The sequence below is a fragment of the Leuciscus leuciscus genome, assembly GCF_965113295.1.
Source record: "Leuciscus leuciscus genome assembly, chromosome: 11".
Classification (NCBI taxonomy): Eukaryota; Metazoa; Chordata; class Actinopteri; order Cypriniformes; family Leuciscidae; genus Leuciscus; species Leuciscus leuciscus.
Window position 1 is genome coordinate 23,140,354 of NC_138735.1, and position 19,410 is coordinate 23,159,763.

The window sequence follows — 19,410 nt, forward strand, 5'->3', positions numbered from 1 at the left end:
AAAAAGACAAAAAACACAGCATTGTAAGTTGAAGGTTTTTAGGAATACAACTTTTAAAATTAAAGGACGATTCATGTTGTAAAAGAAATTGTCACATATCCTAAAATATCCATATTCAAAAATTAGCAAATGAAACAAAAAAGGTTGACAAAAAAGTTGTTTTTTAATAGTGGTCACTCTCATAATAATAATAATAATAAAAAAAAATTTGTATTATAAACAATAATAAAATAAATAAATATAATAAGTTAGAAAATTGCATCAAGGCAGTTTTTATATAAACTTTTAGAAATATATATATATATATATATATATATATATATATATATATATATATATATATATATATTTATATATATATATATATATATTTTTTTTATAAACATTTAAATGTTGAAACGCTGAAATTTCCTGACAGATTTATTCAAACATACATCATTTATATACAGCATAGTCACTTACAGGTAAGAAATATAAAGAACATATAACAGTGCATATATTTAGCAAAATGCTCCTTATCTAGCTATGGACACGGAAGCCGTTTTAGTGATGTCTTTCCACAGTTGAAACTCTGACGGACTAATTACACGAGACACAACACATTTGAGTAAGTTGTTCTGTATCTTTCAACATACCTTCTGATGTTCATTCATGTTTATTTCTTGCTATAACTATTAAAGAGGAAGAGATGATTCACATGCCTGAGGCGCTACAGCGATCTGTCATGCCACATTAAAGAACTCCAAAAAGAGATATATTGTTTGAAATTCAAGATCAAATTGACAGAATTTGAAAGCTGAGACTTTTCAAATCATCTCAAAAGTAACACAGTTGCAATTATTGGTAGGGTGTTGTGCTAATGGTTCCGTTCATGCAAAAGATTGAGCTTGAGATTTAAGAATCAATATCGGTTCATAAAAATGAAGATTGATTCAAATCAATTCAATCTATATTATTCAACCTAGCCTAAACAGAAACAAAGTACACTCACCCCTCTCTCCTCTCTTCTTTTTGGTCCGGTCAATGTGGTCTTTGAGCTGAATTCGGACCTGTCTCTCGTTGGGGAGGTCTTTGATGAAGGGATGTTTCATGAGCTGTTCAGTGCTTGGTCTCTGATTGTGATTCTTCACTAAACAGCTTTCAATGAATGACTGGAACTTTTTAGACCTACATAGAATGACAAACAGTTGAGTTTCCTCCGTTTTGACACTCAGGCCTTTTTATTATCATCAGGTGTAAACTTGAAGTGTATATTCAAAATGACGTGGGGTTCCTGACTCACCACTTCTTGGACTTGAGTCGGGGAGCTGGGTTTCTGGGTATGAGGAAAAGCGCACGCATGGGATGCATATCGCACAGCGCTGAGGAAACAGACAGGTGTGAGCATTTAGCAATCACTGACTATGTTTACAAGCTGTTAAAATTCGGGTTATGGTCGGGTTAAGGTCACTATTTGGGTTTCTGAAACATTCGGAACAACCCGTTTACATGCGTGAGCAGAGAGAGTTACTCCTGTATACATGGAATTTGTAATCAATTGGCAATATCCCGATGTAAACGGCGATGCACGGTTAGCGTCTGGACGTACGGACAACCTTAAGACGCAATATGCGTCATTTCCGATTCTTCTCCCTGTATCCAAAGACAACAACAACAGCAGCAGAACGCGGATAATGAATAGTTCGGGGCAGATAGCGATCGCCTTTGTTTGCGCTTTCCTCCTCGCTCCAAAAGTGTGGTGCTGTGCTGCGTCTCGCCATGTTTACCTCTACTTCTTGTTTACTTCCGGTATACTGCACGCAGGTTTTTGTATGCGCCGTCTCTCCTCAAAAGACCAAGATTCCTTGCGAATAGAACATGCGCAGAACACAAATCAATGTTCCTTTTGATGGGGGTATGCCGATACGCGTTTACATGACCAAATATTCGGGTTAGAAAAGGGGTACCCCAGGGATCATATCCGGGTTTTTAAAAACAGGGATATGAGCATATCCGGGTTTTTGCCGGTGTTTACATGGCCGTGCGCGACCGGGTTATTGCATATATCCCGGTTTTGAACGGGTTATTGGCTGCATGTAAACGTAGTCACTGTGTTCATATTAAATTTCATAGAAAATACACCCATCATGTGTTTAAAGTGCCCCTATTATACTTTACCAGATATTACCTTTCATGTAGTGTGTAATATAGCTGTTCATGAATGTAAAAGTTTTGCAAGGTTTCAAAGGTCAATGTGAGCACTAAATGGAGTAATTGTCTCCCAAAAGAAAGAACCGATTCCTGAAATGAGTCGTCAGTAATTCCTTACTTCCTACTCGAACCTAATAGGTTTGTAACAAATTTGCATAACGGCCATCTATGGTCTTCATTGGCTGCCTGCAAACGTTTATGAAATTCAGATATGGTAATGGTGACCAATCACAACAGACTGGGCCATCTGACCAATCAGAGCAGAGCAGGCTCTCTGAGAGACTGAATCCTAAATTGAACTGTTTCAGACACTGTGAGAAAAGAAGTGATGCTGCAATATATATTATGAGAAAATCAAATAGTTTTTTGACCTTGGATGCATGTAAACCTATTGTAGGAGACCCCAAAACAATATCATAATAGGGGTACTTTAACATCATATTGCATTGTGTTAGACTTACGAGGGGCTCCTTCTGCCATTTCAATAGCCGTAATTCCCAACGACCACAGATCACTCTGAAACAAAAAGGTGTGTTAGGATTTGTGCCTTAAGCCAAACAAGACCCTCACACTAAAGCAATCAGGTTCAGTGAGAAGAAAGTGACAGCGTAATTAAGAATCGCTTGAAATACCTTGAAGTCATATGTGGCGTCTGGATTCTCATCACAGGCTATGACCTCGGGAGCCATCCAATATGGTGTGCCAATAAAAGTGTTCCTCCTACCGACGGTGCGGTCCAACTGTGCACTCACACCAAAATCAACTGTAAAACACGCAATCACAAACACACACACAGACACACCGGGAAGATTTGGCCTTAATGTGTCTGCGTGCAGTAACGAGCAGAGAGGTCTTTGATGAAGTGCATTCTGCCATCTGCCTCTGTGCCACTCTTCCCTCCTCACCGCAGGCAGCGTTGTCATAGCAACCATCCTGAACTGTCTCCCAAACTCAAACAACTCAATGACAAGCCCTAATAACTCCAGAGGAGGGTCACAGGTTCCTCAACACAAAAACACGCATACACAAACTAACACTGAGGGAGTTACGAGCTTCTCATTACTCACTCAAAGTTATTTAAAGGGGTACTATCTTGTTAACTTATCAGTTCATTTAATTAAAAAAAACAACAACAGTGTAGTATTTATCTGGCACAAACACAAGGACCTTAAATTATGTGAAATCAAACTGAAAACATACACTACCGTTCAAAAGTTTGGTGTCAGTAAGATTTTTTTTTTTAAAGAAATTATTCAGCAAGGATGCATTGAATTGATCAAAAGATACAAAGGCTTTTACATTGTTTTAATTATTTCAAATAAATGCTGTTCTTCTGAACTATGAAATGTTTCTAGAGAACCAAATCAGCCTTAGAATGATTTCTGAATGATTTCTGAAGGATCATGTGACAATGAAGACTGGAGTAATGATGCTGAAAATTCAGCATTGCCATAAAAAGGAAATCATCACATTTTAAAATATATTACAATAGAAAATAGTTATTTTAAATTGTAATAATATTTCACATTAAAATATCTACTGTATTTTTTATCAAATAAATGCAGCCTTGGTGAGCATAAGAGATTTCTTTCAAAAACCAAAATCTTATTGACCCAAAACTTTTTGTTGAAGTTTTTGATGAATATAGTTTCTCATTTAAATGAACTATGTTTGATTAATGCTTTTATCTCATTTGTAAGCTATTGCAAGATCAAATTTAGTTTAGTTAGCATTGTTCCTACTAGGGATGCACAATATATCGGCCACCATGTCAGTATCGGCCGATATATATACATTTTTATGTTAAAGTTATCGGCCCGATAACAACATTTGGCCGATATATTAAAGCCGATAAATAATGAATTATTTCCTTCAGCTGAGAAACTTCAGATGCATGATGGTTTTAAATAGCTTGAAATATGGTTAAAATCACTTCAAAAAGGAAAATACACTTAAGTGCAGCGCCAGTCTGTCATATAGGCTACATACAATTATAATTAGAAACATTATAATTGTGTGCTTGAGACATTCCTTTTAATGGGAATTTTGTTTTTGTAATCAGGCTCTCAAAAATTATATAAAAATTTGGATTAGATTTATCTGCAAATATATCGGTTATCGGCTTTCAAATATAAAGAATTATCGGTTATCGACCAAAATCTTCGTATCGGTGCATCCCTAATTGCTGCTTTTCCTAAGTTAAACCTCAACATTAGGTGTCGAGCCATTTTTTTTGTATAAATAGTGCGAGTAGTATGTTCACACTGTAAATTCCAAAAAGAAAAGGTACAATTTAAATACCCAGATGACGCACTTATTTAACGAAAAACGAAGTGTGGAATGTTGGACACTTCATTTTCCTAGCTTTCTATTTGTAGCAGAGGGGGAGTGGCTATCAGACTGCGATGTTGAATGACAGAATAACCTTCTAACATTTATAAACTAGATGGTAGAATACATAGTGCTTAGTATTATAGTGCAGAATGTACATTGTGTTTTTGTGTTACAGCTGTCAGGGGTGTGAACTCACCAAGTTTGACTTCCGCATTTTCTGTGAGCAAAACGTTTTGACCTTTGATATCACGATGGATGACTTTATGCTGATGCAAGTGGGTCAGACCCTATCAAAACCAGATGAAGAGGTTAAATTTAACAGGAGAAGATCAAATGAGGGACCCATCAGAAATAACATATCTGGAAGCTAATAAGTTTTCTAGTGGTCCAGAATACACACACACACACTCACCCTGAGGATCTCTCTGCAAATGTAGGCAGTCCACTCCTCCTTTAGAGAGTTCCCTTTGGTGTTTTTTATCAGGTCCGTTACTGAACCGGCGCCACAAAACTCCATCACCAACTAGAGACACAGCACCCCAACAAAATTAGGATAAAACCTAATAAGCCACAAGAATGATAAAAAAATGCTAAGGCGCTGCCACACATACAGACTTTGTAATAAATTTAAAAGCATTATTTCCATTTAGAGGTCATGTGTGATGTGAACTAGCCTGGAAATCCAGACCTAAATCTAAAAGATTAATGGTCTGGTGTCGATCAATGAAAATCGGCCAGCTCGAGGGGCGGCACCAAGCATGCATTTGAAAATCTCACAGCACGCAATTGGATAACACTACGACCAATCACAACAATAAACCCCATACGCTTAGCTACCAGCGGAGCTAACTGGTAGATTAGACTCTTCTGGTCGGCAAAACAGCAAAAACACCCTTCTTGCAAAGGAACGATTCGAGCGCCGTCTTCTGTTCCTCTTTTGGGAAAAAGCCAAGTCTAACTCGTTCATTGTAGCGGCCAAAGCCGTTTCAAACCACTGCTATTTATCCATAGGCACCTTGCAATGTTTACTGATGACTTCGACGTCACAGCGCTGTCGCCATCTGTTTAGCTCGCCTCTGGCCCGCCTATATCAGATAACCCGATGTGATTGGTGCAGCTCAGATCGAGGGGCATATTTAATGAGCTCCATTGATTGACACCAGAGTAACTCGTTGAGCAAATTCAACTTGTGCTCTCGCGAGAACTCTGGTTTACCAGGGTAGATGTGACCAGGAACTGATGTTGAAATACTGGCTAATTCTCTCTCTCTCTCTCTCTGGGATTCAACTGTTATCTTTTCCTGTCTTTACATAATATTATTTAATATCCTCTGAAATTAAATTTGAGGACAAATCAAGGGTGTCAAATACCATAGATGATTTGAGGAACAAAAATTTAAAGAAATAAAAAGTTATAATAAATTTGAGCTATAAAGTTCTCTGTTTTTTTTTAGCTACAGCAGAACACAAGTGGCAGAACCAGTGTTTTACCTAGACGCCACATTCAACACTCACACTCACAAATTCACGCTTTTTAGCGGAAACTAGGTCTATAAGTGACACAACTGTCCCAGGGTAACTTCATTTTCCCACTTCAGTTTAAACGCCAAGATAGAAGGGTACAATAAAAAAAGTATTAGTGGTTAAAAAAGGGGAATTTCAAAACTGTGTACAGAGAAAAAGATTTGACACAGTAAAATAAAAAAAGTCAAGCCAAGCAGTTTCTTTTTTCCTCTTTAGCCCTACTTTAATATAGAGTTTTAGTAAGTGGCAGTGGCATACAAACTTCTAAACCAAGTTGTGTTTTTACTTCTTTGCCTTTACATTTTCTCCCAAGACATTCATAAAAAGAGCCCTGTTCTCATTAGGGGCCCCTGGGGCACAATAAAAGTCAATAAATGTAATTCATGAGCAGAATATGATGTTATTTCTGAAACACCGATTGGTTTTGAATGCTCTCTTGAGCCAGCCTTTCAGATGGCCTAAATATGTTTGGCCTCTGGGACTCTCCAAAGTCACGACTGCTGAGTTGGCAACACTGTTTTTGTCTCTAAGGGAAATCCTTCTTGCAAAGACCCCCAATGAAGGCTGGTTGTGCTGACAGAGGCTCTTGTGCAAATAAATGTCTTCAATGTCGCACTTATTTTTATGTTGCTGGGCAAAAAGAACGACAAAGCTCACCACAAAGGAAATGAGGCTGGCAGTCTGCATTCAATGGTAAAAACAACAAGGCCTCGGCACCTCTGTACAGAGTGTGAACACTGCGTTTCTGAGTGAGAATTCGGTAACTGTTACCAGGGTTGAGGAAGGTATTTTGAGGCTTTAGCTTCAAGTGTTTAATGCACATTTGTGGTCTTATTTCAGGATTACTTTTCTGTTACTTAGGTCGATAGCTTTGTGGGCAGTGCTTCGACAAGTAGTTCTCTCACACTTCACTTCCTGTCTTCACTATATTATCCTATCTAAAAGGTAAAAATAGCAAAAAATATATATATATTTTTTTGTCATGCTACCTCTGAATGACAAATCTACATGGTCTTGAAAACACCTAAACTACTGACACACTACTGAAAATGAAAATAAAAGTTTGTTCTTTTATTATTATTATAAAAATGTAGTTAACATCACTACATTTAGCCATCTACCTCTCTAACACTGTATTGTACTACATACAAAAACAATGAAACAATCACACACTAAATAACCCTGATTCTTTTCGCCTACTACTGGTGAAGACTGACCCAGAGCTGGTCATCCATGCCAGGTGGGTTCTTCTTGACGAAGGCACCATAGTAGGTGGCGATGTTGCGGTGGTGGGAGTATTTTTTCAGCATGTTGATCTCAGCTTTGATCTCCTCCTCCTCATCCTGTCAAATAAAACAGACAACACTTATGCAAATATCATGCATCTTGGTCTGTGTGCAAGTCATTGTCAGGAAATAGCCCCATTTGTGTTCTACAGTGTGATGTACTACTGCATATAATTAACAGTAAAAGTACATCATTTATATTACTGTTATTTTTCAAGGCGAAGCGTGTCATTTCTGTGCCACAAGCAACAACTAAATTGTGGATAAAATGATTGTTTTCCAACAGGTTTCCTCAAACAGTGTGTCATTCACCATCCAAACAGAAAGCCCCGCCCCAAACTCATCCCATTGGTTGAGTCTGTTGCTATGCCGGCTGGTTGGAATTCTCAGACAAAGCAATGGTTTGACAATGCTTGACAGAATCAACCTACAAATGGCTTACTTATAGTTATCTCTGTATATTACACATTATTATATTAATAGTATTTTAACATAAAAAACTTCAGAATATCAGTGTAATGGGTTATAGAATGAAAAATATAAAAAAGGTAATATTTGAATATATGTTAATATCGTTTTTATTCATATTTTAATGCACACTACTGTTCAAAAGTTTTGGGTCAGTGAATTTTTTTCAAAAGAAATTAATACTGTAATGTAACAAAAGATTTTGGTTTCAAATAAATTCTATTCTTTTGAACTTTTTTACATTCATCACAGAATCCAGGGAAAAATGTAACCGTTTCCAGAAAAATGAATGATAATAAAGACGTTTCTTGAGCACTAAATCAGCATATTAGGATGATTTCTAAAGGATCATGTGACACTGAGGACTGGAGTAATGATGCTGAAAATTCAGCTTTGACATCACAGAAATAAATTACATATAAAAATATACTTTTTTATATTTTTTAGATATAAAAATATATATAAGCAAATAAATGCAGCCTTAGTGAGTATAAGAGACTTAATAATAATAATAACATTAATAAAATATTGAGCTTTTAATGAAATTAAAAAAAATCTTTACAATTAAAATATTCCAATATGCTTGATGCATTTGAAAATCCCATGATTGACCAATAATCTGAATATTGAGGGAATGATATGTGTCCCTATGTTGGTCCTTCAACGTCTATGGTGGTTAAAGTCCCGGTACTTTGTTTTTGTAATTTCAAATGACTTAATAAAGAGGTACAAATGTCACTGAGAATGACCCATTCATGTTTGTGTGTGTTTGAATGACATCATGCACAAAAGGCAAGTGTGAAAGTGTAAAAGTCAAACTGAAACTGTCATGGCACCGCTTGCACTCTTACCCCTGTGACATCCATGACCTTGATAGCAGCGAGCTGGCCCGTCTTGACATGGCGTCCCTGAAGAGAGAAAGAAAGGAGAGAGGAAATATAATTTACGAGTATCATACTAACATCATGCCAGCATTATTGAACGTGTGGTAATGAGATCTATCTGTGGCAGAAGAATAGGTTGACGTAAGCCTCTCTGGCAGGCACCATCCTTTTACGTAATAGAGAAAGAAAAAAAACAACTCTCACTTCCTAAAATGATTGAAACAGACCCAAAAACCTGTGTGAATGATCTCGGGCTCTTGGCTGAACCATTTTATGTTTGTGAATGTGTGTGTGTGTGTGTGTTAGAATGCCACCAGATGACAACTCTGTTTGGATTGGATGAACCTCCAAAAGCGTTATGCAAGTTGGACCGTTGCGCTGTTATGGAGGAACTGAAGGAATGTGGAAATGGAAATCACTGTCCCGGGTCTCCCCCAATTCCCTCCTGTTTACCTGTTAAGTTCCTCACTTCCCCTGAGCTCAATTTCATTTCATAACCAGAATGAGGGAAACAGACACCGCGGACACAGATCATCTGCACGCACAGCAGGTCCTGAGTTTCGGGACAATAGCAGGAGATACCGCAGCAGATCTGAGCAGAAGTGAATTCATCTGAACGGCAGAATCACCCAGTGTGCGCTCTTCAGAATGAATTATGCACACTTCATCTCCTCACCCAACACACTCCCACCGCTTTGATTCTGAGCAGAGGAGTTGTTTTAGCGAGAGAAGGAGGGAAGGAGTGAAAAAAGGTGGGAAACAGAAATAAGCACATGAGGAGAGAGCGTCATACAAGTCTCATCAGTGCTCATTAACAACTTCAACCTCTACTGAGTGGAGAAACCCAGACAAACCCCATGGCTATATAAAAATAAGATGATCGCTGTGTAGGGAACTTTCGACATTTGATCAAACACAGACACTCGTAGGAGCCATGGCGTGATGTGCACTGAGTTTGAATATGTCTTTACTTGATCCCAATTTGAGCGTCTAATAATTCCATTTTTTCTAGTTGTCGACAGATATATCATCACGTCTGAAATTTAACATTTTTAAATTATTGGCATCGACCGATAAGTGTCAGAATCGAGACTTAGTAGTATAATAAATCTGTTTATTTAGGTTTATTTCTTCAAGTTCAAATTCAATTCTAGTTTAGTAAATATTACACAAAATAAACCTAAATTTAACTGCAGCATGTGTTATCTACTAACATTAAATCAAAAAGTGTAATATCTTATATATCAGCCACACTTCTCTCTAAAACAGGGGTTCCCAAATTTTTTTACAGCCAAATTTCTTAGACGTTAAACATTTACTTGAAGTACCCCCTGAGATTTTAAGTTAATATTTCAATGGTGTAATAAAAATTAAATGCTGTAAACATCCCTATGAAATTATGCAAATGTGAATGTAAAAAAAGCGAACCTAGCACACTTCGCCCTGTTAAACTCAGTGCTCGCAAAGCCGGAGTTTGTGAGAAGTGGCATTTAGTACTGAGACACTCTGAAAACACAGTATATGGGATGCGTACTCGACCAAAATTTTAGCCGGTCCTTGTGGTGGTAATTACAGTATGTCGAGCAGGAAATCGACCTCAAATATATGGCTTATCATTTGAAACATGTAAGTAGCAACTTTACATGGTTGCTCGCTCTAACGTTAACCTAGATAAATGTGTACTATTATTAGGCACATTTCCAAGTGTTTGTGCAGAGTGGAAGATAATGTATAGCACGCTTTACTGCATGACATGGAGGCACCGGCGGAATCATTTGCAATTTTTCCTGATAACAGCGGAAACAACTTAAAATACTCCGTATTTTTGGTCATGCAGATAAGAGTAACATCATTCGATTCTGTAAAGGTTTCTACTGTACAACCCCCAGTGGGTCAGTGGTGCTTACCATGCTATGTGTCTTAAAGGGATAGTTCACCCAAAAATGAAAATTCTGTCATCCTTTACTCTAACTCATACAGGTTTAGGACAACATGAGAGTGATTCTTCTGTTGAAATAAAAAGATATGGCTTGGAAGGGGTGAAGCTTTTGAACTGGAAAGACATGCTGACTGGACAAAAATGTTGGCTAATTTTAATACATCTGTGACAGAACACATGTGCCAATCATCATAATAATACAACCGGACTAATCGTAATAAATTATGCTGGCATATTAGTGAATCAGATGTGTGGACATGTTGAATGGGTGCATGTGTGATGGATTTGAGCTCTACAGCTCCACGTCTCTCCTGATGAGAAGATTCACATGGCCGACTGCTAACTGGAAAAACCATCTGGCATCCTGACAGAGATTAACTGAAAAGTTCTGGAGCCCCGACGTGTAAGATAAGACTGTCCTCCACCGCCATAAGCCATAATAAAGCCAGGCACAAATGTGCCGACCATGCAATATTAGTGATACAAACAAGTACAGTATGTTCAGAATGGAATATTAACATACTGCATTAACATATATGCCGTATAGTGTCCACTATTTTTAGAAACAAAATGCAAAACAGTATGCAACGAAAACCGTTTCAAACTGTTGTTACATGACGACATTACATTTCATGTTACATTTGGAAAATAAATATGGTTATTTTGATAAATACGATTTTGTAGTTTTATGCAAAAGTCTTACACTTTGACAGTTTTTTTATATATATTAAAAGATTAAAATGTACATATAATAAAAACTCAAGCCTTGTGTCCACCAAAGGACACTTTTTTTCTTATTTTTTTTACCCAGCCGTCCAATCACAGTGGAGAAGAGGGGGAGGGTGGCAAATACCAATCCAACCAACTATATTTGCGGGTAATATTCTTGATAATAATAAAATTACTTTAATAATAATAATAATAATAAATCTCTCTCTTTATTTTATCTTAAAATAGAATCGTATCGTGAGTTCAGTATCGCGATTTGTATCGAATTGTGACATGAGTGTTTTGTTATGCCCCTAGTGGACACACAACTTTTCAGGTAAGATCTTATTAAATTAAAGTAAAAGTAATGAGTAAAGAAAGAGAAGTTAAAAATGGAAATCATGATTAAGTCGAGTGCTATACATCATGGAGTGCACTCTACTGTAGTGTAGTGTTGTCACGATACCAAAATTATTGTTTCGATACCGATACCAAGTCAAGTATTGCGATTTCGATACTTTTTCGATACTTTTCCTGAAAAGGGAGAAACACTCTCAAATATCACTGCTGTGCTTTATTTTAAAACCGGGACAACATTCTAATCATATAACACACTAATAAATGAACATATGAACAGCAGATATATTAAACATTTGAACAAAATATGAAATATGAAATATAAAAAATAAATTAGAGCAATGACATTCAAGAAAAAAAAAAAAGATAAATTTAGCAGCATTATCTCATTTATCATAAGAAACATAAGAGCTTTATCTTGATTCTGAACTTTGAAAAGAAATATGAACAGCGATTATATTAAACAATGTTTAATATTGGTAACATATGATAAGCCTCATTGGTGATATATTTGACATGTGGGGAGAGAGTTGTGGAAGGCCTATACTTCATGTTAAACATAAATATATAGCAGCAAAGACAACAATAGGCTACAGAATAATTCGTTCTGTATTGAGAGGTGCAATATTTGAAAATCGATTATATTTTTTTAAATTACATTTATATTGTATTTATGTCAAAACTTTCAAACATCAAAATGTCATTTATTAATATGTATTCGTGTCAAAATGACATAGAAACATCTTTTCCTATTCTATTTTGCCTGGAAACGCTTCCAACAGGCTTGCGTGTCGTGTGAAAAATAGGCGTCGGTTCTATTTATAGCATACACGCGTTTTCCGCGCGTCTCGAGCTGCGCCCAGACGCGTGTGTCACGCAGGCAGTTAACATGGGAGCCGAAATAAAAACGGACACGACACGCAGACAGTGTGTCGCCGGCCTTACAAATCTGGAACGTGGTCATTCTTAGAAGTATGATACTAATAAATTAAGGAATCGTGACGTTTTTCATTTCCTATTTACTTTTGAAGTATCGGTGCACCGTGCAACAGAGCAAGGTAGGCAACGTACTTCCATATGTCACTCCTCGCGTCATCTTTTTCTACGAGTCGTGGACCACTTGTGCTCGCACATGCAGCCATCTCGCTGTAGTGTTTTGTCACATGACACTGACAGCGGCAGGTTCTTTGCTGCGTGCGTCAGGTAAAAAACACAGACGTCCATAGGGAGGCGTTTTTTCAAAAAAAAAAATTTAAGTATCGATACTGATAAATTTAGGTATCGTGACGTTTTTAATTTCCGAGTATCGCGATACTTTTGAAGTATCGGTACACCGTGCAACACTACTGTAGTGTAAATCTACAGGAGGTAATCTGGGTATTTCCATACACTGTACCGCATTACACAGTTTCAACAAAGTCCTAGGAAGTTTTATACTTAAAAAGATTAGTTTTGTCATGCACATTTGCAGCTTCTTTTTTTTTTTGTAGCCTAAGTGTGATGGATGCAAATGCTTTTAGAAGCCAAACAGATAAGCACACTGTGTGGTCACAGAACCCATCTAATCTAGACCGGCAGCTGAAATGTATACTGAGGTCTGTTCCTATTATATCTGAAATGACTGCAAATGGCTATTGGAGAGCTTGCGGTAGTAATGCATTGTAACTGAAGACGCAAAATGTTGTCAGGAAGACATTGCTGTGCGGTTTCATCATCACGGCTGCTATTGGCTACACTCAACAATCCAATCATGAGAATTAAGACGGTGTCTGCTGGAAGGTAGGGAAGCCAAACAACGGCAATGACAGTCATATATATTGTATAAGCTGTGAAAACGGAACCATTATTATTAATGTACAATCAGGATCAGGAAGTTATTTGTCACTGCAAGACTGGTGTATGTTTGTACCGCTTAACGGTAGACACAGGGTGCCAGTGCGAAAAAAAGAAAGAAAAGCACAACGCACCACTTCCTCTCCGTAGCCTAGCAACAGGCCTGGAAGGCGGAGGAGGTTTGTGATTTTCACACTTTTCTACAAGCTCCTCTTGTTCCTGAGACATGTGACCTAGCATGACCCTCTCAGCTAAGTCTCTGTGAGAGCTTTTGAGGGGCCAGAATCTCCTCACTCATCTTCCATTCAGAGAACAGGCTTCAAAAGACCACATGCCCTGCAGTCACTTAAGGAATGCAGGAAGTTGGTGTTTTATTTAGAACCTCATTGTGGAAACTTCCTTATTTAACCATAAGCTCTGTGTTTATCTTATAATTCATGGGTGAGAAGAACATGCTAAGGCACCACTGAAAATGTCAAACCAGATGTTTGGGTACTTTAACATAAAAGAAATGTGCTGCTATAATGCTAGGGTGTTGTGGGTGGTTGCCAGGGAGTTGGTATGTTGTTGCTAAGATGTTTTGAGTTAGAGATGTGCATAAATCAACAAGTCGGTGGTTTGTCTGAATGACTAAGGCTGGGTAAAATAATATTGATTTCTCGATTTTAAATCGATTCTCATTTTGAATATCGATTCTTAAACCTCAAGAATCCATCTTTCAGTCTATGCTGATTTCTAGGGATGCACAATATAGCGGCCAACATATCGGTATCGGCCGATACATGTTCATTTTTAATGTTATTGTTATCGGCCCAATAAGAAAATTTGTGCATCCCTACTGATTTCAGTTGATGAATGAAAAAATTTGCGCCTCCCATAAATCACAATAAGCTTTTTGAAACCGTCTCAGCTTTCAAATTCTGTCAAAAGTGGCAGCGTGGTGTGCATGTGAACTGATCATCTCTTCCGCTTTACTGCTAGTTATAGCAAAAAATAAACATGAATGAACATCAGAAGGTATGTTGAAAGATACAGTACAACTCACAGAAATCCATATCATGTGACGTGTCTCATGTAATCGCTTTATTAGGGTTTCAACCGCAGAAGGAGGTCAATATAACAGCTTGTAAACAATGTCAGGTAATGTTACATTTACCTCAGAAAAGCCAGTGTCCAAAAACGTTTTAGTAAGCTAGAAAAATGTACTCTAGAGAGTAGCATTTTGCTAAATATATGCACTGTATTTCATATTCATTGCACTTTTAATTGACCTGTTCTTCAATATTTAATGTGTTTGAATAAATCTGTCATGTTTTTATGACAGCCACCATTAAAAAAAAAAAAAAAAAAAAAAAGAGTATTGTAATTAAAAACTTAATTATAACATTATTTAAAAAAAAATATTATGTGTAATTTAAATGTAAATAGTCTACAAATCAGTTCATTTTAACCATTAATATTATAGTGATATACCAACTGGGGTTCCCTGTATAGTTTACAAAATTAGTTTAAAAAAATTTCCTTGAGGAAATTTACAATGTACTGTATCTGATAGGACCAATTAATCGATATCGATTTAAATTTAATAGAAATCGAATCGCAAGCTTGTGATTCGAAATCGAATCAAATAGTGAAATTTGTGTCAATGCCCAGCCCTATGAACAACTAGGTTTCTGGTTCACCTGAGCCTAACTGGTTGTGTTTCTTATGGGTGTTTACAGGGGTTGCAAAATTTCCAGAAACTTTCCAGAATTTTTGGGAACTTGAGGATTTTTTTTTTTTTTTTTTTTTTTTATTTCCCAGAAATGTTCTGTGAAATCAGTCAACTCAAATCTGCAGACTGGTTCTGACTTTCGGCAACTAGCATCGACTTGTCTAGACTGTAAATTAGGGGTGTAACGATACACCAATGCCACGGTTCGGTTCATATCACGGTTTTGGAGCCACGGTTCGGTTCGGTTCGGTTCTGTTTGCTGTGGGGGCAGGGTTCATGGCAGGGCACCAGCAATAATAACGCTAGATTAACTTTAACTTTATTAACTGAACTTTATACAGTGGCTTCAGCCTTTCTTTAGAGCACTTAGCACACCTGAGTTAACTAAAATGAAATAAATGCCTCCACTGACTAGTCAGAAATAAACTGCACACCTGAGTAGGGTTGCCAACTTCAGAAAAGTAAAATGCGGGACAATCGTGGTTCTTTATAGGAAAACAAGGGACACTCAAAATATTTGTACTGCATCGCACAATGTACATCATTTCATTGTCTGCAGACAGTTAAGTATATGTTTAAAAGGTTATCAGACAAACACATTTGTATTGCTTAACCTATTTATGTACAATTTAATTCTAAAAATTATTGTAAAGTCATACAAACAAAATGTCACATTACAAACAAACCACCATTCAAAATAACAGCATTTATCTGAAATAGAAAGCTTTTTTAACATTATACATAGGCCTACAGTTCAAAAGTTTGAGGTTTGTAAGATAATTTTTTGGGGGAAAGAAATTAAAGAAAGTAATTGCCTACTTTTATTCAGCAAGGATGCATTACGTTAATCAAAAGTGACAGTAGCCTACATTTATAGTGTTACACAAGCTTTCTATTTCAAATAAATATCTTATGATCTTTACATTCTTCATAGAATCCTGGGGGGGAAAAAACAAACCAGTCTTAAACATTAATAATAATCAGAAATGTTTTGTGAGCATATTATTCCCTCAGGTAGATTACATGTTTTCTTGCGTGGCTGGATGTTGGACTCATGAACAATAATCACGTTGTTTGCATTCGCTAAAATTGATTTGCCGAAATCAAAACGTGGACAGTGAAAAGGAATTATCGTTAGCGCGAGACGAGTCCGGCTTGAAGCGGAAGCGACCAGACGGCAGAGGATTATGTTCGCAAAACAAACAATGATTTGTCTCTTATTAGTTGTTAAAAGTGTACTCATTAATAACTATTTAATCAAATGTCAAGGAAGAAAAAAATAGTTTTGTGACAAAGTGATGTGAGAGTTGGGCCGGGGCAGCAGGGGGCGGGGCGCGTTCGGTTCGACATGAGAGTATCGCGGTTCGAACCGTGGCTGTTGTATCGCGGTTTGTCGGTTCGGTTTGAATATCGTTACACCCCTACTGTAAATAGAGGCAAAAATTTGTGTAGTGTATTCCAGCCTGAAATGGAGCAGAATGCAGGGGGTCTTGAGACAATTTTAAAACTTGACATGCCATCTCAAAAATGCAATGCTCAGAGGCCAAAGATGTCAGTTTTAATGTAGTGATGGTGCGTTAAAGCAAAGGGGAATGAATTTAAAATACTTTTCAGAGGGGGTTTTACAGTGAAAACGGTCTAAAAACACTACTGCTAAAAACAATCAAAAAAGAAATCTAGATGAAATTGTCACCTCACTCACCTCGTCAACAAGCCGCATAATCTGAGTTATCATCCAAGTATAAGTTATCACTTTATGACTTTCTTCCATGTAAGACATTTATTGCAGAATGTCAAAGCTGCTCTATTCCAAAACAGTGAATCAAATTCCAATGACTGTCAAGCAAGATCATTGAATTGTGACTTAAATTTCTTCCTCACACAAAGCTATCAAATGCTTTCAGAAGACTTGAAATATATCGTCCAATTTTATGATGCTTTGATGATCCATTTTGGAGCCTGACAACCACTAAAATCTTAAAAAAGTACCTAACTCACAAGCTTTACTAAAAGTACCTTCATTTAATTTTTTTCCTTCAAAGCAGATTTCTCTCAAAAGCAGTGTCATGTGAGTGGGAGATGAGCGGTCCCAGTGCTAGTGCTGCACATCCTGACCTAGAACCTATTTCTTCTAATACAGGGCACGTTTTTAATGGATTTCTGAATCTCCCAAGATGGCACCCCACCAGAGCAAGGTCTGTGTGGGACTTTCTACAGGGACTCAGAGCAAATCAAACTCCTGCATTTCCTTTAAAGTCAGCATGAAATGAATTTGTCTAATTGGATGTTATAGATAAAAATATAACAATAAAAATAATCAACCTCACAATGTTTTACTTCCAAATGTCAGCTGGACCTTCTGGTGAAAATCTCAAAATCCAATCATCAAACGATAAATAGAAACAAGTCACTGCCCAACATTTTTTCTTTTCCGATAATCCATTACACTCGGATGCACATCACAATACGCAGAAAAAATAAATAAAATCTGTCACTACCTCAGTTTTACCGTGACTAATGATTGGTCTACCTGCATCTAGTCAAATAAAATGATCAATACTTTCTTGCGGGCCAGTGAGGTCATAAACTCTGACCCTTGGACTAATTAAACCGCCTGCCAGCAACACAGGAGTCCAAGAGTTCAAAGAAGCCATGTTAATAATAATAATAATAACAACAAGAAGAAAACTCCGCAACCATCTCTCCTTCAAAGTTGACCCAAATTGACAGATCCGGAGGCTGAGTAATGTGAAAATGAGGCCGTATTTCCAGAATCTCAATTACAGTACAAAAAAAGCAGCACATTAAGATGAACAGAGATGCGGAAACATGCTGCTAGAGACCCACGGAGTGAGGCAGAAGACATCTGTTTAACAAGACGGACTAAAAAAAGAAAAAGGTTTTGCTACGGACCAGCACATCTGAGCTTCTAAACAACTTAGCTCTTAAGAAATTACCCACAATTTATCCAAGATGCTCCAGACACCGTGAAATTAGAATTGGGTAGTGCAGTTGATTTAGCTAAATAATGCTGCCCAGATGGAAGCCTGAGGACCTTTTCTGTAAAATGTGCGTTGTTCATTGGCATTACGTCAATAGGGTAAAAAATGTGTTTTTAATATTCAATTTAATAAAAAGAAAAAACACTATAACACAGAAAAAAGTTCAAGGGGTCATATGATGATATTTTCCTTTTCCTTTAGTGTGTAATGTAACGTTTGTGCATGTATGCGATCTGCAAAGTTACAAAGCTCCTAGTCTCCAACAGAGAATACTGATCCAGACCTGCCTAAAACACCTCGATACAAAGTCCAGTTATTACTTCCTCAAACGTCTACATCACAATGTGAAATATTAGCATAACGCACACCCAAAAGCAGAATGACGACGAGGCTTCAGTAAATTGTAGTGCTGTTGACGTGTGTTTGGATGCAAAAACAGATGAAATTAGGAATCAAAAGTTACATTTATTTGTAAAGCTGTTCCTGAACACAGAAATCAGCATATTTCAGACAGACTGGCAATAGAAGAGATGTAAATGTACATTATGTGAAAAATAATGTGTTTTTTAACCTATTCTACTAAACCCAATAAACAAAATAATGAACTTTCAAAATAGCATTATATTTACCCTTTAAATACTTACACTACCGTTGAAAAGTCTGGGGTGAGAAGAGTTTATGTTTTTTAAAAAGAAGCCTCTTATGCTCACCAATTTAATATATTTTAAAGCGCAATTTATTCCTGTGATGGCTAAGCCTTCAGAAATTATTATAATATGCCAATTTGGTGCTCATGAAACATTTCTTATTATCATCTATTACAATCAAACATATTTTTGTGGAAACCATGATACATTTTGTCAGGATTATTCAAAACTATTCAAAGGATTCTTCAGAAAGTTCCAAACAACAGCATTTTTTGAAATGGAAATCTTTTGTAACATTATAAATCTCTTCACTCTCACTTTTAATCAATAATAATATATCCATTGGACTGAATAAAATCTTATTGACTTTTGAAATGTAGAGTATATTTTTACTTATTAAACAAATATGAACAAACTTTTATAATCAGTGACTGCGGAAAAAAATATAATTATATGTCTGAACTGACATTACAAATCCACTAGTTCATTGAATTAGCATAAATAGAAATGTAATATTCATACATT

The 19,410-nt window shown here is 36.8% G+C and overlaps 1 protein-coding gene across 9 annotated transcripts in view; it reads right to left on the bottom strand.

Annotated features, from left to right (window-relative positions):
• Nucleotides 1-19,410, bottom strand: part of tnikb (TRAF2 and NCK interacting kinase b) — a 66,702-nt gene that overhangs the window by 28,532 nt on the left and 18,760 nt on the right. For 8 of the 9 annotated variants that reach the window (XM_082183372.1, XM_082183367.1, XM_082183364.1 and 5 more), the window contains exons 3-10: nucleotides 8,653-8,709; nucleotides 7,265-7,390; nucleotides 4,937-5,047; nucleotides 4,721-4,811; nucleotides 2,823-2,953; nucleotides 2,652-2,706; nucleotides 1,283-1,361; nucleotides 992-1,167 (exon numbers count right to left, since the gene is read on the bottom strand). In XM_082183372.1, the coding sequence (XP_082039498.1) occupies nucleotides 992-1,167; nucleotides 1,283-1,361; nucleotides 2,652-2,706; nucleotides 2,823-2,953; nucleotides 4,721-4,811; nucleotides 4,937-5,047; nucleotides 7,265-7,390; nucleotides 8,653-8,709 (826 nt within the window). Of the gene's footprint in view, nucleotides 1-991; nucleotides 1,168-1,282; nucleotides 1,395-2,085; nucleotides 2,370-2,651; nucleotides 2,707-2,822; nucleotides 2,954-4,720; nucleotides 4,812-4,936; nucleotides 5,048-7,264; nucleotides 7,391-8,652; nucleotides 8,710-19,410 lie in introns of those variants that run through there. The other variant, XM_082183371.1, reaches the window with a different exon arrangement.